Source organism: Lactuca sativa, chromosome 4 (assembly GCF_002870075.4).
Source record: "Lactuca sativa cultivar Salinas chromosome 4, Lsat_Salinas_v11, whole genome shotgun sequence".
In the NCBI taxonomy this organism is placed as follows: Eukaryota; Viridiplantae; Streptophyta; class Magnoliopsida; order Asterales; family Asteraceae; genus Lactuca; species Lactuca sativa.
The window spans coordinates 30,518,954-30,546,363 of record NC_056626.2 but is presented as its reverse complement, the minus strand read 5'-3'; the positions used below and the strand labels follow the sequence as shown (position 1 = coordinate 30,546,363).

At 35.3% G+C, this 27,410-nt stretch overlaps 1 protein-coding gene across 1 annotated transcript; it reads right to left on the bottom strand.

Annotated features, from left to right (window-relative positions):
• Positions 1 to 9,683: 9,683 nt before the first annotated feature.
• On the bottom strand, positions 9,684 to 13,783 carry LOC111877636 (zinc finger BED domain-containing protein RICESLEEPER 2-like). The gene is made up of 9 exons (XM_052770810.1): positions 13,779 to 13,783; positions 12,774 to 12,841; positions 12,601 to 12,665; positions 12,398 to 12,490; positions 10,299 to 12,318; positions 10,151 to 10,195; positions 9,993 to 10,024; positions 9,852 to 9,863; positions 9,684 to 9,755 (listed from the first exon to the last, which is right to left on the bottom strand). Exons 1-9 carry the CDS (start codon positions 13,781 to 13,783, stop codon positions 9,684 to 9,686), a joined length of 2,412 nt encoding a protein of 803 aa, XP_052626770.1.
• Positions 13,784 to 27,410: the final 13,627 nt, after the last annotated feature.

Below are 27,410 nucleotides of genomic sequence, written 5' to 3'. Positions count from 1 at the left end.
TTTTGTTAAAAAAAACTAGCAAGAAGCTAGAAAAAGAAAATTATAATAAATTACAAGCAAATGCAGGATCACGAAGCCATGAATTCCAAGAGATATTAGCTTTACTACATCTATTCGTGACCCAAAAATAAGAATTTTTTACGACATCATAAAAAATGATCGATTTCCTAGGCAACACCGTTTCAAAGATAATGAAATTACGGAAATTCCAAATACGCCAAGAAGCAGTTATGATCACCGCATCAAAAGCTTTCCATTGACCACTTCTCCAAGGGAATGAGTTTAACCAAAAGAAGATCGAATCCATGGAAAGATGATTAGAAAGTCATCATTGGCATGGATTGGCTGAGTTCACATCGTGCGGACATTTTATGTTACGAAAAGGCCGTTCGCCTTAATCTGCCAACCGGCGAAACCTTCCTTGTCTTAGGCGACAAACCTAGTACCACTCTTAGTATTATATCAAGTATCCAAGCTCAGAAGTACCTACGCAAGGAGTGTCATGCATTTTTAGCACATGTTGTAGATGTGAAACGAGAAATCCAGGACAACAATGATGTGCCCGACATATGCGATTTTCCCGACGTGTTTCCCGAGGACCTTCTAGGAATACCACCCGCAAGACAAGTCGAATTCAGAATCGATCTAATCCCCGGAGCTACCCCAGTAGCCAAAGCACCCTATCGGTTAGCCCCGACAGAGATGCAGGAGCTATCCAGCCAACTGAATGAACTACTTGGAAAAGGATTCATCAGGCCGAGCTTCTCGCCATGGGGAGCACCCGTGTTGTTCGTGAAAAAGAAAGATGGATCGTTCAGGATGTGCATCGACAACCGAGAACTCAACAAACTTACCATCAAGAACCGATACCCCCTGCCCCGAATCGACGACTTATTCGATCAACTCCAAGGAGCCAACTACTTCTCCAAGATCGATCTAAGGTCGGGATATCACCAGCTGCGTGTCCTAGAGAGTGATGTTCCCAAGACGACCTTCCGAACGAGATACGGACATTATGAGTTCGTAGTGATGCCGTTCAGACTAACCAATGCCCCGGCCGTATTTATGGATCTAATGAATAGGGTATGTCGTCCATTCTTAGACAAATTTGTGATAGTATTCATAGACGATATACTCATTTATTCAAAGAATAAAGGGGAACATAGTCAACACCTGAGACAAGTCTTAGAGACGTTGCGAACTGAGAGACTTTATGCAAAATTCTCAAAATGTGAGTTTTGGATTAGAAAGGTGGACTTCCTCGGTCACGTGGTCAGCAAGGAAGGAATCCACGTGGACCCCTCAAAGATCAAGGCTATCGAAAACTAGTCTGCACCAACTACACCAACCGAAATTCGCCAGTTTCTAGGTCTTGCCGGTTATTACCGAAGGTTCATCCAGAATTTCTCAAGCATCACAAAGCCTCTTACCGCTTTAACCCAGAAAGGTGTGACCTATAACTGGGGACAAAAGCAAGATGCTGCATTTCAGACTTTGAAACAAGCCCTTTGCAGTGCACCTATCCTTTCTCTTCCGGAAGGGACCGAAGACTTTGTGGTGTATTGCAACGCTTCGAAGAAAGGGCTGGGTTGTGTGCTAATGTAGAAGGGAAAGGTTATTGCATATGCCTCACGACAACTGAAAACACATGAGGTCAATTACACCACTCATGACTTAGAACTTGGAGCAGTGGTCTTCGCCCTTAAAATCTAGAGGCACTACCTTTACGGTACCAAGTGCACTGTCTTTACAGACCACAAGAGCCTCCAACACATCTTCGACCAGAAGGAGTTAAACATGAGACAACGACGTTGGGTCGAATTGCTCAACGACTACGAATGTGAGATTCGCTATCATCCGGGAAAGGCAAACGTCGTAGCCGTTGCCCTTAGTCGAAAGGAGTACTCTGGCCGAAGAGTGAAGTCATTAGCCATGTCGATCCATTCGCACCTGTCAGCGCAAGTCAAGGAGGCTCAATTAGAGGCCTTGAAACCCAAAAACGTGGCAGGTGAGGCCCTTAGGGGAATGGACAAGAACTTAGAAATCAAGAGTGACGGAGCACGCTACCTCATGAACCAGATCTGGACACCCAAGTTTGGTGGATTCAGAGAGGTAGTTATGAGCGAAGCACACAGGACCCCATACTCCGTACACCCAGGGTCGGAAAAGATGTATCTAGATCTCAAGCAACTCTACTGGTGGCCAAACATGAAAGCGGAGATTGCTACTTATGTGAGCAAGTGTTTAACTTGCGCCAAGATAAAAATAGAACACCAGAAACCCTCAGGTCTACTCCAGCAACCTGAAATACCTGAGTGGAAATTGGAGCAGATTTCCATGGACTTCATAACCAAACTGCCCAAAACTCAGAGTGGCCAAGATACTATTTGGGTAATCGTCGACAAATTAACCAAGTCAGCCCATTTCTTACCGATCAAGGAAACTGATAGGATGGAAAAACTATCAAGAACCTACATCCGGGAGATCGTACGACTTCATGGCGTACCGATGTCCATCATCTCAGATAGAGACAGCAGATTCACTTCCAGATTCTGGCAATCACTGCAAAAATCCATGGGAACAAGGTTGGATATGAGTACGACATACCACCCACAAACTGACGGACAGAGTGAGAGGACGATCCAAACCTTGGAAGACATGTTGAGAGCATGTGTAATCGACTTTGGCAAGGCAGGAGATGTTCACTTGCCTTTGGTCGAGTTCTCTTATAACAATAGTTACCATACTAGTATCAAGACCGCTCCATTCGAAGCCCTTTACGGCCGTAAGTGCAGATCACCCCTGTATTGGACGGAAGTGGGCGACACACAATTGGCAAAAGGTCTAGTCCCTAATAGCACCCTCACCGGTCCGGAGATCATCAGAGAAACGACTGAAAAGATCATGCAAATACGAGAACGACTGAAGTCCTCAAGGGATAGGCAAAAGAGCTATGCCGACAGGAGACGTAAACCCTTGGAATTCCAGATTGGCGACCGTGTTCTACTGAAGGTCTCACCCTGTAAGGGCATGATACGCTTTGGGAAGAGTGGAAAGCTAAATCCTAGGTACATTGGACCCTTCGAAATCATTTCGAGAGTTGGTCCAGTGGCCTACAAACTCCAACTTCCAGTCGACCTTAACAAAGTACATCCAGTATTCCACGTATCGAACCTGAAAAAGTGTTTTTCCGACGAAACACTTGTAATTCCACTCGATGAAATCGAGCTAAACGAAAATCTTAACTTTGTGGAAGAACCCGTCGAGATCATGGATAGGGAAGTTAAAAGGACGAAGCAGAGTCGCATTCCAATAGTAAAAGTTCGATGGAATGCTAAGAGAGGACCCGAATTCACATGGGAACGGAAAGACCAAATGCAACAAAAGTATCCGCACCTCTTCCTCAGTCCCTAAGACTTCTATTTTGTATTAAAATTTCGGGACGAAATTCCCTCTAACGGGGGGATGATGTAACAACCCGATATTTCAACTCTTTGTAATAACCTAAAAAGTCAAGTATTGTAACCCTCTTGGGGTAATAAAATTTACTTTGATAATAAGATGCCCAAAAAGTATCTATTTAATTTCCTATTATGTGTAATATCATTAAACCGGGATCATACTTAAAGAGAATGCTCAAATCCGGCTTCGTATATTGAAATTTAGATTTTTCCAAGTTCGGCTTAGCAGCAGACAGCTAAAAACTCGAATCGTAGATCGATCGACTTTTGGCCGGAATGACCTAAACAAGAATCGAAGGTCTCGACAATGGTATTTCAGCAGTAAAAAGTCTGGCAAAAACCGACGTCAGATAAAGAAGTTATGAATTTTTGAAGAAATTCCTTAAACACGATGAGTTATAAAATAAATAATAAAAATAATTTTGGAATTTGCCAACGGAGTCTAAACGAAAGTTGTAGAGCGTCGTCTCACCTACGCGTGGATATAAAGACCATCGAAAACAGAGTTCGTATGAAGAAGATATGAATTTTTGAAGTTTATTAAATAAATTATATATTTATTTAATTCAAAAATCAAGTATTATCCGAAGAGGAGTCAGCGTCCTCATCCGAGGTACGCGCCGCGTACCCCTGTACGCCTTGCGTACCCGAGGGTATTGGCCTCGAATCGTCCACGTCGCCCTATGCGAGGCTACTGACCCGTCCGACCCGCCCGTCCGACCCGCCGTCCCATCCGAAGCCGAGGCAGTCGAGGCTTCGGTAATGCATGACGTACGCGTATGCACTGCGTACGAGCGTACGCCCCGCGTACGAGGCTTCTCAGACCCCCTATAAATAGAATGCGAGGCTTTCCGAAAAAAATGCTCAATTCTCTCCTTTCTCTCACGATCTTGCCTCGATTTCCGTGCCCGTTCAAACCCGAAGCCCTGGTCATTTTTGCTCAAGTCCCGAGGGTCGATTTTACTCCCGAGATTCCCGAGAATCCCGAGAAAAGTCCGTTTCCCGAGGCGAAACTCTGTCCGGTTTTCCATCTTGCTATCTTCAAACTATCAAGTGAGTTTATATCCCCCTTCGAACACTCTTTAAATACCTTTTAAATGCTTTTATACTCTTTTAGGGGAGGAATACAAGTAAACATACTGTTATTATCGTGTAAAATCTCATTTACTCATTTCTATCAAATGAATCACTTGTGATTTAGTTCTATTATGCGGAAACTCTTGTTATACTTTGCATGCAATAGTTTTATAGAAAGTTTTTAGTAACACCAAAGCATCTTTCGTTGTTAAAACCGTTTCATATATTCTAAAAACTTATAATTTATGTTGGTCAAACATTGTGAAAAGGGATAAACTTTGCATACAAAACTATCACTTTAATACAGACTTAGTTGAGAATCCATGAGACGTGTATATCTTCAAACACTGCCTTTTAGATAAAAGGTATCGCTACAAGTCTTGTCTATAACCAGAGTCTCCCGTTCGGAGAACGTGTCAAATGTGTATAGATCTATACGGGAAGCCATGATCCCGCGCCCTGACTGTTAGCTACAATCCGTCTTTTGGGGTGACAGTTTGTCATAACGCTACGACGCCTGAAGAACGTCGCTACAGGCATATTATGTTCAGTATGGTTATAAAACTCATCGGATATACAACTATTATAGTACTTTTGAATAATGAATAAGTAGTTACTACGGTTAATCATTATCTAACAAACTGAAATCTTCTAATGGGTGTATTATAGAAATCTATGTTTAAAACTTTTCTAAAGCATGTGGATTGCTTCAAAATGTTAGTCTTGGACATTAAACAAACAACTATTAGGAAAATAAGGGATTTTCTTGGTTCAACTATCTACGTTTTTCAATACCAACATTCTCATGCATTTCACACTTTTATAAGGAAATATGGGGTTTTCTTGGAAAATATATACACTCATTTTGGAATGGCATTCAATGTTTCTAAATCACTTATGAACTCACCAACTTAATTGTTGACACTTTTTCTTTGAAATAACTTGTATTCTCAGGGAATCGTTAAGCAGGTTTGGAAATCAACTTTTGGTGAATAATGCGCTGGCATTATTACTTCTTTTGAAAGATGTTTATGCATTTATCTTTTGGACATGTAATGAATACAATGATGTAAACATTTTTAAAACCTTTATATATGGTGGTGTGTACTTTCCTTTCTATAAACTGTTATGATACTGAACATGACGTCCTCCGCCCCCGAACGTTTCCACCGTTCTGGTTTGGGGGTGTGACATTATTTTTGAGATATGAGGAGTAACTCGACGAGTTGACGCGTCAACTCGTCGAGTAAGGTCGCGAATGATGACTCAGATTAATGAATGGACTCGACGAGTCTGCACCGTGGACAAAAACCCTAAATCTTTGGGCCTATGCCCTATATAAAGGACCTTATAACCTTCATTGGCGGCCACACACACATTGATAAACCCTAGCGAGCCAGAGAGCATAGAGAGTGAGAGAAAGAGCTATCTTTAGCTATTTGGTGTATTTTGCAAGGAAGGAGAAGAGTTCCAGTAAGAGGGACCAGAGGAGGTTTTTGTTTTGAGTTATTCAAGCAAGGAGCTTCATTTTGAGGTACCAAATCGAACCCCTTTTCTTCCCTATTGTGTGGATTCCATTTTTGGGATTAGAGCTTAATCACTTCATTTTGGGGGTTTGGAATGCCTCAAACCCCTCTTGCAAGTTTGTGTTATAGATCTGGACCCTTCTAGGTCCAATGAGCCCGAAAGTATGAAGCCTTAGTAGAGTAAACCTTAGGGTTTGAAACTAGGAAGCAATAATGGGGTTTCTATGGTATATAATGCAAGATACACCATGCATAAACACCAAGTTCAGACCTTTACGTGATGTTTGGGTATTAGAAGGCCAGATCTATAAGTTAGAGAAACAGATCTGAACTCGGAGGATCAAATGAGTAATGCCATGGAGGAAACTCGTCGAGTCCATGAGAGAACTCGACGATTCGGACCGGGTTGCCTCGCGATTCATGACCAGTGGTAACCCGTTGAGTTGAGAGGTTAACTCGACGAGTCGAGTGAGGCCTTAGAAGGAGTCAGAAGACACGTATGGACTTGCCGAGTCACCCAAGTGCACTCAGCGAGTATGGTCAAAGTTGGACCGTTGACTGAGTTGACTTCAGTTGACCTTAGGGTTGGTCAAACTGATTTAAGAGAGGTCAGGGAGGGGTAGAACAGCCTTCTACCCATTCTTAGAGAGGAAGGATGTAAGCAGTGTATTGATTAGAGATGTTATCATTTTGATAGGCGGAGGCTAGATCAGGGATTCGAGCATGAGAGTATTCTAGACATCTTACGAGGTGGGTCTTCTCACTATACATTACCTTGAATGGTATCTATGTGCAGACCGGATGGTCTTATGTGTATGTGTATGTGTATGTTTGAGATTTATGTGCATCGTGTATGTGTATGCTATGCGTTATATAGACCGGACCAGAGGGTCCAACGACTCATGAGGCCAGAGGGTCCTCGATCAGACCGGACCGAAGGGTCCAACGAGCTAGACCGGACCATAATGTCCAAAGAGCTAAGGGACTGGAGGGTCCCGCTGAGACACATTAACCGAAGGGTCATACCGAGTTATAACCTCGAATGGCTTATGTGTTGTATGTGTATATTGGGGAGCTCAATAAGCATTTATGCTTACCGTGTTATGTGATATGTGTTTCAGGTACTAGCGAGGATCGCGAGAAGGCGCCATCATGATTTGTACACACCGATAGAGGATTTTGTATTTGTGATTCTGGGATATGTTTTACCGTGACAACATTTGATACACTTGAGTTTTGAGATGATTTGTACGAGACATGTTATGTTTGAAAAATGAAAAATTGTTTTGAAAATTTACGTTGTTACAAAGGCCAACATACCCAGGGCGGGTCGGATATGCTTTAGGCCCTGCCAGGCGGTCCAGTCATGCCAAAGGCTCGGGAGCGGTCCAGATAGGCTGTAGGACTTGCGAGGCGGTCCAATCATGCTGAAGGCTCATTATGCATACTGTTTATTATTATATTGTTTGGTTTGTATATGTTGGTATTTTGGGGGCTCACTAAGCCTTCGAGCTTACATTTATTGATTATTGTTTCAAGTACATCAGGTGACCATGGAAAGACGAAGGCGTGACGTACACATCCTCACACTTTATGACTTGGGATTTCTGGGAACTCTGATAGGAAACTGTTTTGAAAACAATTTGTGAACTATGTTGGTGTTTGAATAATTTTATCTACCTGGATTGGTTTTGAAAAGTTTAATTTTTTGGTAAATTTTCGTGGTTGTTACAAGTGTGCTTTGGAAGTTTGGGCTTTTCGGTATTGGGCCTATGTTGGACCTTAGGAGTCTAGGGCTTTGTTGGGCCATCTGAATTCTATTTTTGGGCTGATGCGATTTTGTTTGCCTTTATCTTCTTCGTTACCTTTCAACAACAACAAATAACAAATGATGTGCTCAAAATTATATGGATCATAACAAAAATAGATATTTTTTTCATAATAATAAATATAATGCATATTAAACTCAAGAATACAAACCAAGATCAATATAACAAAGACTCAAATGACTAACAAAACAGTGCTTATGTCTCATTTACATGCACAAAAATCGTCAGTTATATAGGAACTTAATAAGCACAAAAGATCAAAAGTTGTCATTAAAGGGTCAAATACAATCTAAAATCGCAACTAATCGAAGAGTCCTTCACAATTGAATGTCACATCGCAAAACAAATGCCTCCTAGAAATCATTATTCTCAAATTGAGTTTAATATGACACACAACATTGCCTTGAAATGCGATGCTTTGACAATTCAACAAAACAATCTAGTTAAGGTATATAGGATATGGATATCTTATGATAGGAGAATGTTTAAACGAAAATGAAAAAGAAAAAAAGAAAAAAAAAAGATTTGAGATTAAACCTCAATTACTATTTTTTTATATTTTATTTTATTGAAAAAAAAGGAATATATTAAACTTCATGAGTTTATATTCTTTATAAATAAACATTTATATCTATATGATATTAGTTTTTTTGATATAAGAATAATTTTTTAATTTTTCATTTCATTTATTTTCATATATTTTATCCAAATATACATAGACCATGTATCATATTTATATTTTATCTCGTTCCTTATTCATGTGAATAAATATGAATTTAAAAGTCAATCTGATACACATTTATTCGTATGACGAGAACTGACGTAGAAAAAAATAAAAAATACAAATTTTACATAAAAAACATAAATTGTATGTCCATTAATAAAATATAAAAAACTTATAAATTTTGAAATATTTTGATTTTTTTTCAAAAATTCATAACATTCTAAAATGAGTAACTAACATTGATTTATGTATTTTCATTTTTTTTAATTTAAACTTTTTTCTTATACATTATTTGTTATATATATTAAAATCAATTTATTTATTTATTTATTTTAAATAAAGATGAACTCAAAAATCAAAGCAATAAGTGACAACCATTGGTACTTGCTTTGCGTTGTGTTCCTCCCATTACCTCAAACCCAAATAGGTTTCTTTTTTAACACAAATTTTGAAGCTTGCAATTCTTTTGAGATACCTATATTAATCTTTTTTTTTTTTTTTAATTGTGATATTTGAATTTTGACATTTGACCAGCTTTACAAAGTCTATATATAACTAGAAAATTATTAAAATAGTTCAAATTCTTAACGGCTTATCCATTTTTAGAAAAAAAAAATTTATTTATCCCAAAATAACCTATTATGAATAGGGGTGTAAACGAGCCGAGTCGAGCCGAACACTATAAAGCTCGAAGCTCGACTCGACAAAAATACTCGAGCTCGAAGCTCGGCTCGAACTCGACTCGAGCCTTGATTTTAAACTCGAGCTCGGGCTCGTGAAATACTCGACAGTCTCGAGCTCGGCTCGGCTCGGCTCGACTAATATATGTATATATATTTTAAAATCACTAAATTAAGTAATAACTATTAAAACATTCCATATTCTAATGTCCAAACTACCAAAAAAAATCACAATTAAACGTCTAATATCAATAAAACATCACCCATAGTCCATATATGTCATAAGTTTTACATATTTTCAAAATACCAAAAATAAACAATCTTTAATGCAAAATAGCATCAACCACGTTTTTGCATACTTTCAAAATACAAAAAATAAACATTTTTCAATGCAAAACAGCTTTTAATACTTCAGAAATATACCAACTCAGCATCAAAACAACTTCTTCAGCTTCTACCTGATGAAATAACAACAAACAACAATTATTTAACAGCTATGTAACCTAAAAACAACACAAGAATCAATAAAAAACAACAAAATAAATGCAAAATACACAACAAAAAAACTGCCAAAACCAGAAAAAACAGAAAAAAAAAACCACAAAAAGCTGCAAAAAAAAAAAAGAAGAAAAAAACAGCAAAAAAAATATTTAACAGCAAACAACAATTATTTAACAACTATTTAACCTAAAAACAGCATAAAAATCAGTAAAAACAACAAAAAAAACTGCAAAAGAAACAATAAAAAACAACCAAAAACCATAAAAACAGTAAAAAAAACTACAAAAAGCTGCAAAAAAGAAAAAAAAACAGCAAAAAAAAAATTTGTTTTCAACATTTTAAATAAACTTACTTATTATGGAATGGGAAGATTGATCTCCATTTGTTGCTTCTCTTTCTGAAATGTATAAACACAAGAATAATAAATATAATTGAAATTATAAAAACACATTAAAGGTGATGAAAAACAAATAATCATGCCTTTTTCTTTCTTTTTAAACCATAGAGGCTTCGACACCAATCTCCACCACAAAGTAAGACTTCTACCGTTTCAGTAGCCAAGGATGCTCTATATGTGTCAATAACTCTACTACCCACACTAAAAGTAGCTTCCGATGCAACAGTGGTGATAGGAATTGCAAGTATATCTCGAGCCATGCGTGACAATATACGATACTTTAACGAATTTGACCGCCACCATTGTAAAACATCAAATGGTATTGGATCCTCTTCACAAATGTAACAACTCTCTTCAAGATAATTATCTAAATCGGATTTTTGTGGTTGTATATTTTCAACTGTTCTTACAAATTGAGCGAACTCAGACCAACCAGAAGATGAAGCTTGAATAGTCACATTGTTTCCTCTTAAACCATCACTTTCGCCATTTCCTTCACCACTACTAGAGTAATACTCATCTGCATATTCTTTATACAATTCATATAAAGCTTTTTTCACTTTGTCTATATTTTCACAAGCTTCATTTCCAGGATACATCCTAGGAAAGCAAAACTCAATAACCCTCATTTTGCACTTAGGATCTAAAATAGCACCAATAGACATCATTAAGTTGCAATCTCCCCAATATTTATCAAATTTTAGTTTCATGCACTTAACCATGTCATGAACAAACTCATCTTCGTTAGAATCTTCAAACTTCTTATCCAACAAAACTTTCACTCTAAAAATTTCATTAAGAAATAAGTTTGAAGTCGGATACTCACTCCCAGAGATGATATTAGTCGCAGAGTCAAAAACTTCTAAGATTTCACATACCTTTTCCACCTTCAACCAATCATCATTGCTAGGACAACAAAGATAGCGTGGCTCTCTTTCTTTGTACATTGGAAACACCTCTTTAAATTTGATTGCAGCCGACAACATTTGATATGTTGAATTCCATCTTGTCTTGCATTCAAGAATAAGTTTTCTATGTGGCAATTGCAACTGTTGCACAATCTCAGAAAACAAATTAAGTCTCCCTTCATTTTGATTGATAAACGTGACAGTTTCGTGAATATCCTCAATAATATAGCTAATTCTAGAAAGTCCATCTTGAACCATAAGATTCAAGATGTGTGCACAACAACGTACATGAAACAACTTTCCTCCACAAGGCAACTTTTTAACCCTTGAAAAAGTTTCACTTAGGATCCTAACAGCCGAATCGTTATTTGAGGCATTGTCAACGGAAATAGTGAACACCTTATTCTCTATACCCCAATCCTTAAAACACTTGTAAAGATTGTCAGCAATCTCAAGCCCGCGATGAGGAGGAGGTAAGTGAATAAAGCTAAGAACACGTTTTTGTAATTGCCAATTAGAATCAACAAAATGGCCTGTAAGAACCATATACTCGATTTTCTGATTGGTAGACTTCCACATATCCGTGGTCACACTAATCTTTGAAATAGACTTTAATAAATTCTTCAGCTTGTTCTTTTCTATCTCAAAAACTTTTTCACAGTCTTTTTTAATGGAAACACGTGAGACATTTTCCCATTCAAGCATTCCACGCTTTTGCATCATGTTAAATCCTTCTTCTTCAACAATTGTGAAAGGATGCTCGTGCATAAGTATCCAATGCGCAACAGACTCTCTCATTTTCATCATATCAAACTTTCCATCAGTAAGGGCGGGAGTGACATGTTTTTCTTGATTGCATCCTGAATCAGCTGCTTGCAAAGTGATCTTTTGTTGTTTCAAGTCATGAGCTGCTTTTGGGCCACATGTCTTCAAGTGTCGTTTCAAATGACTAGTACTCGAGCTTGATATTATGGCGAGTCGACCTTTACAAAATCTACACTGTGCTTTCATAGTCCCATCAGGCATCTTAACTTCAGTAAAATCTGCCCATACTGGAGAAGTCTTTGGTCTTTTCTTCTTTTGAAAATGGGAACTCCCTTCATCTGCATTTTCTTCATTGTTTGTAGAATGGGTGTTTCTGTCATTTACCAAACCATCATTCTCTTGTTGCGAGTTTGGAGCTGATGAAATATCAGAAGGTGTGTTTGATTCCATCTGCAAATCAGAAAAGTTACCACACAAATAAATACATTAATACTTCAGCCAACAAAAAAACATTAATATTTCAGCCAACAAAAAGAAAAGAATTGAGCTGTTCTATCTTAAAATTTAACAACAGAAATCCAGAATCAGAATCATAAACAGTGTTCAGCAAGCTTGCATGATACTGAAACAATAAATTAATTTTTTTTGTGTAAGCCTAAATGGTAATAAAACTGATATGAAAGTACTAATGGCTTAATAATGACAAGATCCAAACAAGATTTCTGTTATTACATCTGCAATATATCTTATTCGGTATGTAATTTGAATTCCCATACTCAATTTTTCCCTTTTGAATTCTTAAATCACATAATAAGATCTAACAATTATCATGTTTTATAGATTACAGATTAAAAATCAAATGATTACTGTAAGAGACTATCACTTACATACACATGGACTATTACTGTAAGACACAAAAGGAACTAAAAGCTGGAAATCGAATATTACTGTAAGAAAAAGAAATCGAATATTGCTGTAAGAAAAAGAAAGAAATACGGACTTACATTCAATCGTATGTATGTATGTGTCGTTCTACGTTCTTACTCAGCAGTCAGCAACAATCGATGAACTAAAGGCCGACGATTATGAATGGTGGACTAGCGGCGACGAGCACAGATAGTGCACCGACAGGCGGCAACCGATATGTGGAGCAACGGATGAGGTGTCGGCGATCTGCAAACGGCGATCTGTGTTTTTCGAATTGTGAAGGATTGAAGGTCTGAACGAACGATAGGGGTCAGGGTCTCAGGGGATAAGGCGAATAGCGAATTAGTGATAGTCGATACCGATAGCTAAGGGAATGAAGGTTTAAGGGTTTTTTTTGGGTTTGGGAATTAGGACTTTAGATGGATCATGGATCGACGGATAGGGATATCACTTATCAGGCATTTTTTTTAGTTTTTTTTATTATGTTATTAATGATTAAGAATTAATAAATTAAAAAAAATGGCATATATGTAAATTACAATAAGCTCGACTAAGCTCGCGAGCCGTACAAGATGAGTATTTTAGTACTCGAGCTCGGCTCGATAAGGTACTCGAGTAGCTCGAGCTCGAGCTCGGCTCGATTAAGGTCGAGTCGATTTCGAGTATTTTTCGAGTCGGTCTCGAGTTTCTCACGAGTTGGCTTGTCTCGTTTACACCCCTAATTATGAAACCATAGACGATTAGGTTCCTTTAAAATCAAACAGAGTTTGACTACGGTCAATATAAAATTTTGAAGTTTGACTTGTGTTTCATACAATGGGCTATTCTTTGGTGATCCGTTGTCTATTCTTTCAGAGCTTTTCGGTATGATTTATTTGATTATGTCATTTTACCTATTTTTTTCTTGGTTTAGCCTACTATTTTCTCTCAATCAAGTCTTCAAATAACAACGAAGTATGTATCATTTTTTGCCGAAATTTTACCGCATTATTGGTTAGGAGTAGTTTTTATATGTATAGTTTTTTTTTTCTTTCAAAAAGAACCGGAAAAAAAAATATGAAACCATAGGCTTCATACGAAACATACGGTGTACAAGTATACAATGCATAGATTGTGCATTGTGTACTTGTACACCGTAGATTTTATATGAAGCCTACGTATATTTTTTTTGCTTGTAAGTTGTATATAAATGTATTATGGTTCACATTTGATGCTTTTTTCTTCAAAAAAATAACAAAAAAAAGAGGGAAACCGTAGCCCAACCAAAAGAATACCGTAGGTAAAAAAACTGAAAGAGTAGGCGAAAAAGCAAAACAGCGGACAAACCTAAAAGTTTATGGTTTCAGGGCTATTTTGGGACAATTACTAATTTTTGGTTAAAAAAGTGTATGTAATTAATGTTTTTGGCTAGTTTAGTAATTTTTTGTAACGTTATTCATATTTAAACTAAGACTAAGATAAAGCTCTTCCTCGTATAAAATTCAATGTTTTAAAAACTGGTTTGAACCGACCAGTCGAACCGGTTGGATCGGAAATCGGGGGAAGGAGCGGTTCAACTATCACCAGTTTTACGTTGATTTTTTAACTGGATTTAACCGGCCGGTTTTTGGAAAAAACTGGTTAAACCGGTGAAAATAAATCGGTCAAACCGAATAAAAACACATAGAAAAGAACCATTTACATAATAAACTTTGGTGTTTTTTTTCAAATTTATTTAGTTTTCTCTAAATAAAAACATATGGTAAATATTATAAAGTTTTTTGATGTGTTTGTATTCATCTAAAAATATATTTTGTTTCGGTATTATATTTTATTTTCTTTTTGACGTATATGGATTGATGTAAAACACTAAAACTTATGGTTATGTATTATTTTAATGTATTTGGATTGATCTACAACTTATATTTATGTATATTTTTAAGGTTTGGACTTGTAAACATCAAATTAATGATTTATATATGTATATATGTGTAGAAAAATATGAAAAAAATGAAAATTATCGACAGGTCCGGTTATGAGCAGGCCAGGTGGGCATATGCATATGCACACGGGCCCGCCTTTTTAAGGGGCTCGATTTTTTATACTATACTCAACCGGCCCAAATGTGAAGTCGTATTCCACACACTAAGGCAGCAGCAGATCATTCAGTGAAGGTCGATTACTCGATTAATAGATTAAGGAAATCACTCGATCATTCGATCATTCGATCGTCCACTCTGAAGCCGAGTGAAGAGGACAAAGAGAAGTAGAATGATTATGTGAACACTGTACATGAGATTCAGATGTACGAGAGGAGTTCCCAGAGTTGTTTTATAGAGATTCAGTTTTGATATCTACAAGTATGATACTATGATTAAGTTTTAATATGTTTTGCTAGGTTTTTAGTTCGTTTTTTTTTTCATGAATCTACTTGAGTATGATTCTATGAGCAAATAATAGAACTCGTGCTAAATTTTGGTAAACAGTTAGCCCTAATTCGATAACAAATTAAAGCGAGTTTTCAAAAGTTCCATTTGAATCTTTCTAGTTTCAGTCTTGCAATAGTTAGGACCATACAGTTAATGAAGGCATTAGTCATTAGGTATTAAGGATCACACTGTTGTAGTTTTCTAAGATATTTAATGGATTGGAACCAAAATTTATGTTTTTTGATCAATTTGAAACTATTTCCCGTCATTTCTCCAAAAATTATGTAAATACATTTAAGGTGTGCATATGACTATTTTGTATTGTCCACATATGCATCATCTTGTGCCTATCAGGTGTAATTATGTCTTCCATGTGATGTGAGTTATTTTCATATTTCCACTAAGAAGAAACAAGTTGTAATTAATAGCTACTTCAGGTTAATTGTGAACAAGAACACACTTAACAGTGGACGATCAACCAATTTGCTATCAAGAAAGCTAGAAGAGATTCACGGGTCTTCGGTTACATGTTAAGTCCTAAGGGAATTTTTCTGGTTCGTCCCGGGACATTTGAATCCTCAAGACTGACCCTGATTATAAAAATCGGTTGACCCGATGGTCAAACCGGTTGAACCGGGAACCGGTCAATGTACCGGTTCAAATAAAAACCAGATTTTAAAACATTGATAAAATTAAAATCCCTATCCATTTTTGCCTTTTTTTATGTTATTATCAAGGTTAATTTCTAGCTTCCAAAAACATCAGTTAATAAGTGTTTAGTGTTTATTTAAAATATAGACTTTTCTAAATTATTGTTATTTTACTATAATTTTTTTTTTGTAATTTCTTTTTATTTTGAAGAACATGATATTTCCAACTACTAAAATAAAAAGAAAATTAAAAATGATTATGTAAATATCAAAAAACATGTAAGATTCAAGTTTGAAAATTTATCTAAAATTTTTATTATCTACAATGATACTAATTTATTTGTTTGATATTAGCTATTTCTTTGCAGACATATCAAAAAGTAAGTAGAGATTTTGCCACTAATAGACATTTTTTGGTGGAGAATTTCAAAAAATAGAAACAAAAAATCAAATTTCTAGGTATAGACATGGATTCCACGGAGGTGAACTCCGAATCAACTTAATCCCCACGGAATCGATGTGTCAAAAAAAATCTGAAGATCCATTCTGCGGAGCTAGCTCCGAAGAATGAACTCATTCCGCGGAGGTAGCTTTGAGGAGTGGATCTTCAAGTTTTTTCACCTCTCATGCTTCTTTTATGAAATCATCTCCAATTACAAGACCAATTTCTTTTTAATGATCTTTATCTTCTCCAAACCATTAATCGGCTATCTAAAAATAGATAGAAAATTCCATATCATCAAATCTTTTCTCGAAAATAATTAGATGGGGAATGAGTATGAGCTCAAGGAATTGATGTGATTTTTTTTAAAGATCCATTCCACGGAGCTACCTCCGCAGAATGAGTTCATTCCTCGGAGGTAGCTCCGAGAATGGATCTTCAATTTTTTTTGCCATATTGATACCTCAAAGATTAAGTTGATTTCGCAGAGCCCTAAGAGCTCAGCTCCATGAAATCCATGTCTATATCTGAAAATTTTGATTTTTTGTGTCTATTTTTTGAAATTTCCCCAAAAAAAATGTCTAGTAATGGCAAAATCTCAAGCAAGTATGTATACACTTTGTTGTCTTTTAGTAAACACGATAAGAGAATTTATATATAGAAAGTCTGAAAGTAAGAAGGTATGGTTAGATCATCCTAAGCTACCACATGGTATAATAATAAACTTTTATATACATATATATATATATATATATATATATATATATATATATATATATATATATATATATATATATATATATATATATATATATATATATATACTAGGTAAATTTTAAGGGTCGTGATAATCACGACCCACGAGGGTAATATCGGTATTTCTTTTAAAAAATTTTGGGAACATCAACAGGAAGCGTGATTTAGTTATTTCTTTTCACTTTTTAAAATAAAAGATGTTACAAAAGTATTAAATATCTTCATAGGATGCCATATAAGGATAATATATGAAAGTAGATTGCTATGTTCAACCCAAAGATATTCTACTTTCTCTTCTGTTTACTCAAGCATCATAAATTTTAGCCTCTGTTCAAACCCAGAGTAGAAGCCTTGTTTTGGTAGGCACAACCATTGAATCCTGGAGGATAACCTAATGTCTGCAAGTTTTGTTACAAGTGATCACTATCAAGATAAGTGGAAAAAAAACATTTAAGAAAATCATGACAAACTTGGAGAATTGAAGTGAAATTTGTAAAGAGCTTAGTGAAAAAAAACTTATTTTCGGAAACATTTCAATTAATTTGTTCTATTGCCTTAAAAACACCAATATATTGCTTACAACTTACTAAATTAAATCCAATTTTTTTCTCATCAATTATTGCAAAGATAAATTACTATTTATCCAAAGTAAGTGTTGTTTTCACCAAATACTTATTTTTTGGAATTGAATGATCCGACTAAATGAAAATAAATAACCATTTTACACTTTTATCTCCATAAAGTCCATTAAGCTACAAAAATTAGGTAGACTAACACGGTTATCCTTTAAATCGCTTTTATTAGAAATGGTCAGGTAACACATGATAGAAAAATATGTAAAACAAGACAAGTTACAAATTACTTGTGAAATCTAGAGATGCAAGAAAATATGGCATTGTTCCTGTAAAATTATTCTAGAATGAACCCCTATGAAAGAACAAAAAGAGAAATAATGACTCTTTATAATGAACAAAATGGAAAGTTTAAATGATCAAAACGAACGGGGGTTTGTAGAAATCGATTGGTTACCTCAGCATCTTCTACATCAAATATGATGATCTCCACTCTATATAATGAAGCACAGGCGAATACCCAACAACACTAACACAAATTTGATGGCTTAATTGAAAGGAAAAGCTATACACCTGAATCAAAATCAGAGGCTTTTCATATGAAATTATAATTTGAATATTATTCTGATTGCAGATTTAATAGCTTAATAAACCTGATGGTTTATCACATATTCCAAAAATGAAGAAACATCAAGATGTCGATATTCTCTACACCAAGAGTCTGATGGAGTTTCTCACAACAAATGATGTATCCATTTTCAGTCCGAATAAAAATATGAAATGTTTAGCTTTTTTTTATAAGTTCCACTTCACATATAGATCAACAAAATTTGTTAATAAATATTTTGGGAGTCACTCTTGTTGAAGCACTCTTGTCCAGACTCTCACATGTGACAAATAGCTCAAACCATATTTCTGGTTGAATGACAGATAAAAACTCAAAATCATTTATATAAGTATATAAGACTCAGTTTGTGGAAGTAGAAGAAAACAAATCTCATGAAGTTCAATTCTTTTTTAGGATTAAATCCATCCATTTCTTTCAACTTTGGTATAATTTCAATTGGATTACCAAAACTCTTCACAAAAGAGTAAAGAAAAGAGATGCAAAACAGAAATATATCATTTACTTGAAATCCCATCATCACATATTATAATACATAATTTCTAAAGAAGCATGGCAAGAAAAACAGATGTTTTAGCCTACCTTAGTTCTTCCTTTTAAGAGTAGTACAACTTGATAAAAAGAAGTAAACCATCCTTTGTTTTTCCAAGTGTTGGAAGGGGTTTCAAATCCTGAAACAATACAAAAATAGTAGAAGTATTGTAACAAACATATTTTTCAAGATTTGAAGCATATCCATATATGCTTTCCATAATTTAAGAAAACAACATAATAAGTAACTGCTTACTCAGCCCAGTCCATTACAATCAAATGTCTAACATGATTTTCATCAAACATCTTATATGCATAACCCAAAATACAAAAACTCATTTTCAAAAGTAAGCAAAACAATTATAAATCAAATCATAAAATAAGAGTTTACCATACCAAAATCATTCGAGAAATAAACATACCTCTTCCACTGAACCTTCAAATCCTTGGCTATTAATCTGAAACCTAAACAGAGAAGATAAATTTCAAAGATAAATTAAAGCTTCAAAATGAAGGAGATGAAGAAACGATTTGGAGTTAGGTTTTCTAAGTTTGTAGAGAGAAAAAAGAGGAAACAGAGAGATTGATCAGTACAAGAGAGAAGATGCTACAGGTGGTGGAACACACAAAGTGTCTTCCATTATCTTTGTGGCGACAAGTGGTTGTGTGTTTGTGAAAAAGAGAGATAGGGAAAGAGCGTGGTCACGATATGTAGTGTCTGTTAACCTTTTGTTATTATAGAAGTATACAATCAACAAAGTAATTGAAATAAAATGAACTAAATTCAGATATATTTAATATACAATAATCAATTGACAGAAAACATACTTGTTTGATGATTACACAGAAATATAATCACGAAAATGTAGAGATTGAGGTCTGCCTTGCAGTGTCCTAAGACAGAAATTTCCCTGGTAGGGATCTGTCAAGAGGATACAACAACCAACCAAGATCTTCTCTTGATTCTGACGAAATTCACTATGTTCCCTTCATTGTATGAGGAATACGAATTTATATGAGGAATAATTGAATGGTTTTTCTGAACCCGAAATCTGTTCTTTGGTGATCTATTTATAGGTATAGAGTGACAGGTTTTCCCTCCAAAAACTGCTAACCGAAAATAACTGTCAAAACAGTTAAAACGAATTTAACAGATTTTTTAATAAATAATAAAAGTCAAAATCAGAATTAATATATATAAAATAATGTAACTAGTCAATGAGACCCCAAGAGCCCCAAGGTGCAAGGTCAATCTTTTGACCATTATATATATATATATATATATATATATATATATATATATATATATATATATATATTAATCTAACCATTTTGACAAGCCTAATCACCAAATCCAACCTAATCCCTCTAGTCCAAGCCTTTGATCTAATTAGTAAACAACTAGTAGGAGGCTTTTTAAGGGAGTATAAAGTTCCTCTTTCTTCCAATGTGGGACAAGTCCCATAGAGAGAATTTTCCATTTAACAAAGTTCCAACAATACCCCACATTTTCTATTCAAACTCCAAGAATACCCCACATTTGAATAGAAAATAAGTGAACTTTGATATTCAAATAAGGGAAGTAAGATATGACATGCATCTGAATAGGTGTTGTAAAACTTGAACCTTTCATAGTGAGTACTACTTGGATCTACTTTGTGGGTAGTGAACTAGATTCTTTAACTAACCACTTTTTATAGTAGAATAAAAAACAAGAAGTATCACACATATCATAGCTAAGCATAGATCATTTCTTACTGTTGTGTTCATTTCGGTCGTGAACAATCCTTTCTTCATGAGACTTTTAGAGAGCTTAGCCATATTAGCTCCCAAAGATGCGACCTCACATCCATCTCACATAGGTAATGCTAATCTGGAACAATCCGTACTATTCCACTATAAGAGCTATCAACATTATTAAGAATAAAGAATTCATCCCTATATCATCAACGGAAAAACACAAAATAAATATCATAGGAGTGAGCATACCTTTGTGTTAGTGCTTCTTTGAGTCTTCCCCAACTAGTTTTCCTATTGAACCTAGACCATGGGATCACCAGTGTTTCTAGGTTAGGTTTCCACCAGGTGGTGACTCATTGTGTTGGCTTTAAGCCCATTCCCCTCGATGTGAAGAGAACTTGCTCTCTACTAAGGCCTTTTGTCAAGGGATCAGCTATATTTTCCTTTGACTTTATGTAACTAATGGAAATGATTCCATTCTTCAATAAGTCTCTTGTGGTAATATGTATGTGCCTAATGTGTCTTGACTTGCCATTGTATATATGACTTTGTGCTCTAGTAAGAGCAGCCATACTATCACAATGTATGCCAATGGCAGTAACAGGTTGAGGCCACAGAGGAATACCTTCTAGGAAGCTTTTAAGCCATTCAGCTTCTTCAACATCTTTGTCTAAAGCAACAAACTCTGCTTCCATTGTAGAACGAGTATTCACAGTTTGCTTAGATGATTTCCAAGAGATAACAGCTCCACCAAGAGTGAAAACATATCCATTTGTGGATTTTGCCTCTGAAGTACTGGAAATCCAATTTGCATCACAATACCCTTCAAGAACAGGAGGATATTTCGTGTAATGCAGTCCATAATTCATTGTATGCTTTAAATATCTAAGAACTCTCACTAATGCATACCAATGATCTTTCCCAGGATTGTGGGAGTAACGACTCAATCTACTTACACTATAAGCCAAGTCCGGTCTAGTACAATTCATAATATACATTAAGCTACCAAGAACTTGAGTATATTATAACTAAGCTACACTATCACCTTTATTCTTCTTAAGATGACTTGAAGTATCAAAAGGGGTGACTACCAGCTTGTCATCATAGTGTCCAAACTTCTTAAGTACACTTTCAGTATAATGGGACTGAGTAAGAGTATAACCATCTGATCTTCTTTGAACTCTCACACCAAGGATCACATCTACTACTCCCAAGTCTTTCATGGAGAAGGAGGAGTGTAGCATTTTCTTTTTTTGATTGATCACATCCAAATTAGTACCCATTATAAGCATATCATCCACATACAAGCATATGATGACACAAGCATTCTTGTATTGTTTGACATAAACACATTTATCACATTCATTAACTCTAAATCCATTAGAGAGTAATGTGTTGTCAAACTTCTCATGCCATTGCTTTGGAGCATGTTTTAGTCCATAAAGTAATCTAACTAACTTACAAACTTTGTTTTCTTGACCCTTAACCACAAACCCTTCAGGTTGGTTCATATATATCTCTTCATCTAGTTCACCATACAAGAAGGTAGTTTTCACATCTATTTGGTGTATTTCCAAATTGTGAATGGCTGCAATTGCTACTAATGTGCGAATTGATGTAATTCTTGTAACAGGTGAATAGGTGTCAAAGAAGTCTTGACCCTCTTTTTGACGATACCCTTTAGTTACTAAACGAGCTTTGTACTTCTCAATGGTACCATCATGTCTAAACTTCTTCTTGAATATCCATTTGTGCCGAATTGGTTTTTGCCTGGGTGGCAAATCTACCAATTTCCAAGTGTTATTCTGCACAATGGAATCAATCTCACTTTTTATTGCCTCTTTCCAAAAGGGAGCTTCAGATGAATCCATAGCATCCTTGTAGGTTTGTGGTTCCTTATTCACTACATAGGTCATGTAATCAGGTCCAAAATCTTTGGCTATTTTTCCCCGTTTGCTTCTTCTGGGTTCTAAGTTCTCTTCTTGAACCTTAGAAGAACTCTCTTCATTTGATTGTAAACTTTTGTCTGGAATGGTATCATTTAGTCCATCATCTAGAGGTCTTTTCCTAGAGCAGGTAACCTCTTTCCCTTTATCCTTAAAAGGAAAAATATTTTCAAAGAATTCAGCCTCTGCTAATTCCATGATGGTTTGGTTATGGATATCATCAACATGTGATTTAAACACAAGAAACCTATAGGCTGCACTATTCATGGCATGGACAAGATAGATGCAATCTATGGTTTTTGGTCCAAGTTTAGTCCTCTTAGGAATAGGTACTTGTACCTTAGCAAGGCAACCCCACACATTCATCCTTTTATAAGAGGGTAACCTCCCTTTCCATAGATGATATGGTGATTTATCACTCTTTTTATGAGGAATTCTATTAAGTATTGAATTTGCTGCAAGACATGCTTCTCCCCACAGATTATGTAGTGCTCCAGAAGTAATTAACATTGAATTAATCATGTTTTTCAGTGCTCTATTCTTTCTTTCTGCCACTCCATTTTGTTGAGGGGTATATGGAGCAGTTGTTTGATGTATAATACCATTTAAAGAACAAAATTCAGCAAAGTCTTTAGATTCATATTCTCCTCCTCGATCAGACCTTAGAATTTTGATCTTTTTTTCAAGTTGATTTTCAACTTCAGCCTTGTAGTTCTTAAAATAATTCAAGGCTTCATCTTTGGTATTTAATAAATAAATATAACAATACTTGCTGCAATCATCAATAAAAGATATATAATAATTCTTTCCTCCTCTTGTAGGTGTTGCTCTAAAATCACATAAATCAGAGTGGATTAAGCCAAGTATTTCATTAGATTTTTCAACTGATTTATGAGGATGTTGTGAAAATTTTGATTCTACACAAACCTCACATTTTATGTTTTTATCTAATGAACATTTTGGTAACATGCCAAGTTTTTCCATTCTTTGAATAGAACGAAAATTGGCATGTCCCAAACGAGAATGCCACAAAATTGAAGGATCATGCATATACATAGAAGAGGGGCCAGTAGTGCCCATTATTGCATTAGCATTAACATTGGTTACATCATTGTTTGGTGTTTCAACACCATAGTACAAAGGTAAGACACTGACTTTGTAGAGACCCTCACTAAGGTATCCCTTTCCAACATACACCCCACCCTTGGTGAGAACAAACTTATCAGACTCAAATACAAGTTTGAAACTTTTGTTACTAAGAATAGGACCAGAAATCAAATTCTTAGTAATTTCAGGAACTTGCAAAACATCACTTAAAATGAGTTCTTTTTCAGAAGTCAGTTGCAGCTTTACTTTTCCTTTTCCTTCAACTTTTGCAGTAGACCCATTCCCCATAAACATTGGTTCAGAATCCGAGACTTTCTGGTATGTAGAAAACATGGTTCGGGAGTTGCAAATGTGCCTTGTGGCTCCAGTATCAATCCACCAATCCACACAATTGCTAACCATGTTGGGTTGAATCACATCAACAAAATGATTTGGTGATTCAATCATGTTGGCTTGACCAGAATTTCCTCCACCAGAATTGCCACAATTGTTTCCATTTTTTCCTCCATTGTTCCCTCCATTATTTCCTCCATTGTTTCCTCTTTGACCCCTCCTGAATCTTCAATCTTTGGCCTTGTGTCCAATTTTGCCAAAAACATAGCATGGACCAGAATTCTTCTTGACATTCTTCTTGTTAGGGCCATGATTTTTGCCATCTTTGGAAGAGTTTTTGGAGCCTTGCTTGCCTTTCTTGTTGTTGTGCTTTGTCCTTGAAGTACTTGCTTCTCCAACAAAGTTTGCACTTGGTTCTAAGGAATTTGCATCTGCCTTCTCATTCAATATGTTATCTTTTTCCACACGAATTCTCAACACAAGTTGCTCAAACCTCATGTCATCAGTTAAGTGCTTAAGATATAATTTGAAATTCTTCCAAGAAGGATGAAGTTTTTCAATGATTGAACCAACAAGAAATTTAGAGTTTATACCCATACCTTCAACTTCAAGATCATGTGCAATGACTTGAATTTCCTCCACTTGTTTGATGACAGATTTGGTATCCACCATCTTGAAATTCATGAACTTTCCAATCACAAATTTCTTGGAACATGCAACTTCTGTTTTGTATTTCTTTTCTAGTGATTCTCATATCTCTCTTGCAGTAGTCATGGTAGAGTAGATATCATAGAGAGAATCATCCAGGGCATTAAGAATATAAATTCTGCAATTATATTCCTTTGTGTTCCAAGTTTCCACTGCCCTTTGATGTTCTGCCAATTGGGCTTCACTGGGTGGTGTTGTTCCTTCTGCAGTGGTTATACCAATAGGAGGAGAGGGAGAATCATCAGTGAGAACATTGGAAACATGAAGAGTTGTTAGATAAAACAACATCTTCTGTTGCCATCTCCGGAAATCTGAGCCTTTGAATTTCTCAGGCTTTTCCACATGTGTTTTGATGATGGAATTTTGATCCATTCTTCAGTCTTTGATTTCTATCTTAGATTGTTATTACAGAAGTATACAATCAACAAAGTAACTGAAATAAAATGAACTAAATTCAGATATATTTAATATACAAGAATCAATTTACAGAAAACATACTTGTTTGATGATTACACAGAAATATAATCACGAAAATGTAGAGATTGAGGCCTCCCTTGTAGTGTCCTAAGACAGAAATTTTCCTGGTAGGGATCTGTCAAGAGGATACAACAACCAACCAAGATCTTCTCTTGATTCTGAAGAAATTCACTATGTTCCCTTCATTGTATGAGGAATACGAATTTATATGAGGAATAATTGAATGGTTTTTCTGAACCCGAAATCTTTTCTTTGGTGATCTATTTATAGGTATAGAGTGACAGGTTTTCCCTCCAAAAACTGCTAACCGAAAATAACTGTCAAAACAGTTAAAATGAATTTAACATATTTTTTTAATAAATAATAAAAGTCAAAATCGGAATTAATATATATAAAATAATGTAACTAGTCAATGAGACCCCAAGACCCCCAAGGCCCAAGGCCAATCTTTTGACCATTATATATATATATATATATATATATATATATATATATATATATATATATATTAATCTAACCATTTTTACTAGCCCAATCACCAAATCCAACCCAATCCCTCTAGTCCAAGCCTTTGATCTAATTAGTAAACAACTAGTAGGAGGCTTTTTAAGGGAGTATAAAGTTCCTCTTTCTTCCAATGTGGGACAAGTCCCATAGATAGTATTTTCCATTTAACAAAGTTCCAACACCTCTAACCGTTGTGTGAGTACATCGACCATATAATCGCCATGACCTGCTGCTACATCGTCAAAAGAGGAGAAGGGAACATCAATCATGAGACACAAAAGATCCAATAACCCTATTGATGTTCCCACAAGTCACAACCATAACTGTCGAATTTCAAAAACCTTCTGCAAAATAAAATCAAAAAAATAAAGAAAACGATTAATAAAAGTGAAAGAGAAATCGAAAATGAATATGAAAAACGAACTTGGGGTTGAAGTTCCAAAGCAAGTAAGGTGTGAGAGTCTGAGAAATAGAGGTGGAAGGAGGTAGAGCAGGAAGCTAGTAGAAAGAGAGAAAAGCGGTGCTTTGTGAATCTTCGGTCAAATGTTGAGGTACTATTTGTGGTCGTATCTTAGGAGAAGCGTGTTTTTGAAGGTCAAATGGTTTCTTAGGAGATGGGAGCATCGGTGGTGGTGGAGGACAGCTATTCCCAAGTGACTGCAGTAAGAAAGCCACATGGGTAGTTGTACAAAAGACATGTATAGATGGCGAAGCAGTGGATACATGCAACTGAACGTCACGCCGGAAGCCAGGATCCATCTACTTTAAAGACGTGCACCGATATTTTTACACGCGCACTCTAAAATCCCACAAAATTGGTTGAAAAATCCTTAGAATTCCAAAAAAATCAAAACATAATTCCTAAACTTCCCTTCCAAACCCACTTACGTTAGATTCTAGAGCAACCGACGAACTTATATATATGTATATATATATATATATATATATATATATATATATATATATATATATATATATATATATATATATATATATATATATATATATATATATATATATATAAGATCGGGTGATGACTTTTTTTTCGGTGAAAACACCTTAAAAATATTGAAAAAAAAAATACAAGTCATAAAATCGAGCATAGTACTATATCAAAGAGAAAAAAAAATGAAAATTTTTTTTTGGATCAATAAAATTGAAGTATGGATCATTTTTATGATCAATGATTCACGTTTTATGATCCATTATTCAATTTTAATGATCCAAATTTTGTTTTATCTCCGATATAGTACTATGCTCGATTTTATGATTTGTATTTTTTTATATTTTTTTTCAATTTTTTAAGGTGTCATCATGAGTCCACACCAAAAAAAAGAGTCATCATCGGAACCGGACCATATATATATATATATATATATATATATATATATATATATATATATATATATATATACATATATATATATATATATATATATATATATATATATATATATATATATATATATATATAGAGAGAGAGAGAGAGAGAGAGTTCAGGTATTCTAACTAAGTATTGTGTAGATGTGAGAATGATTGTGAGCCAATCAAAATTAAATAAATAATTAAATAATTAAATAAATGAATAAGGGTTATTTAGTAATTTGGTAAATGAATTCCATAATTACTCCCTATAATGTTGCTAGCTTTGACTTTTAACCTAATTAAATAAATTCGTAAGTGTGTCTTCCTCCTCAATAGATTCAATCTCATACCTGATAAAGCCCTAGCATCCTATCGAGAGTTGAGGAACAACCGAAGGTAGTCACGAAGGAAAGCACCAAGACAACTGTGACATCCCCTTTTTCACGGC

Coding starts and splice junctions, on each gene's coding strand:
- LOC111877636 (XM_052770810.1), bottom strand. Junction 12,319..12,397: donor AGCTCAATTCTTTTCTTTTT/GTTGGCTGAAAT, acceptor TCTGATTTGCAG/ATGGAATCAAACACACCTTC. Junction 10,025..10,150: donor ATCTTCCCATTCCATAATAA/GTAAGTTTATTT, acceptor TTTCTTTTGCAG/TTTTTTTTGTTGTTTTTACT.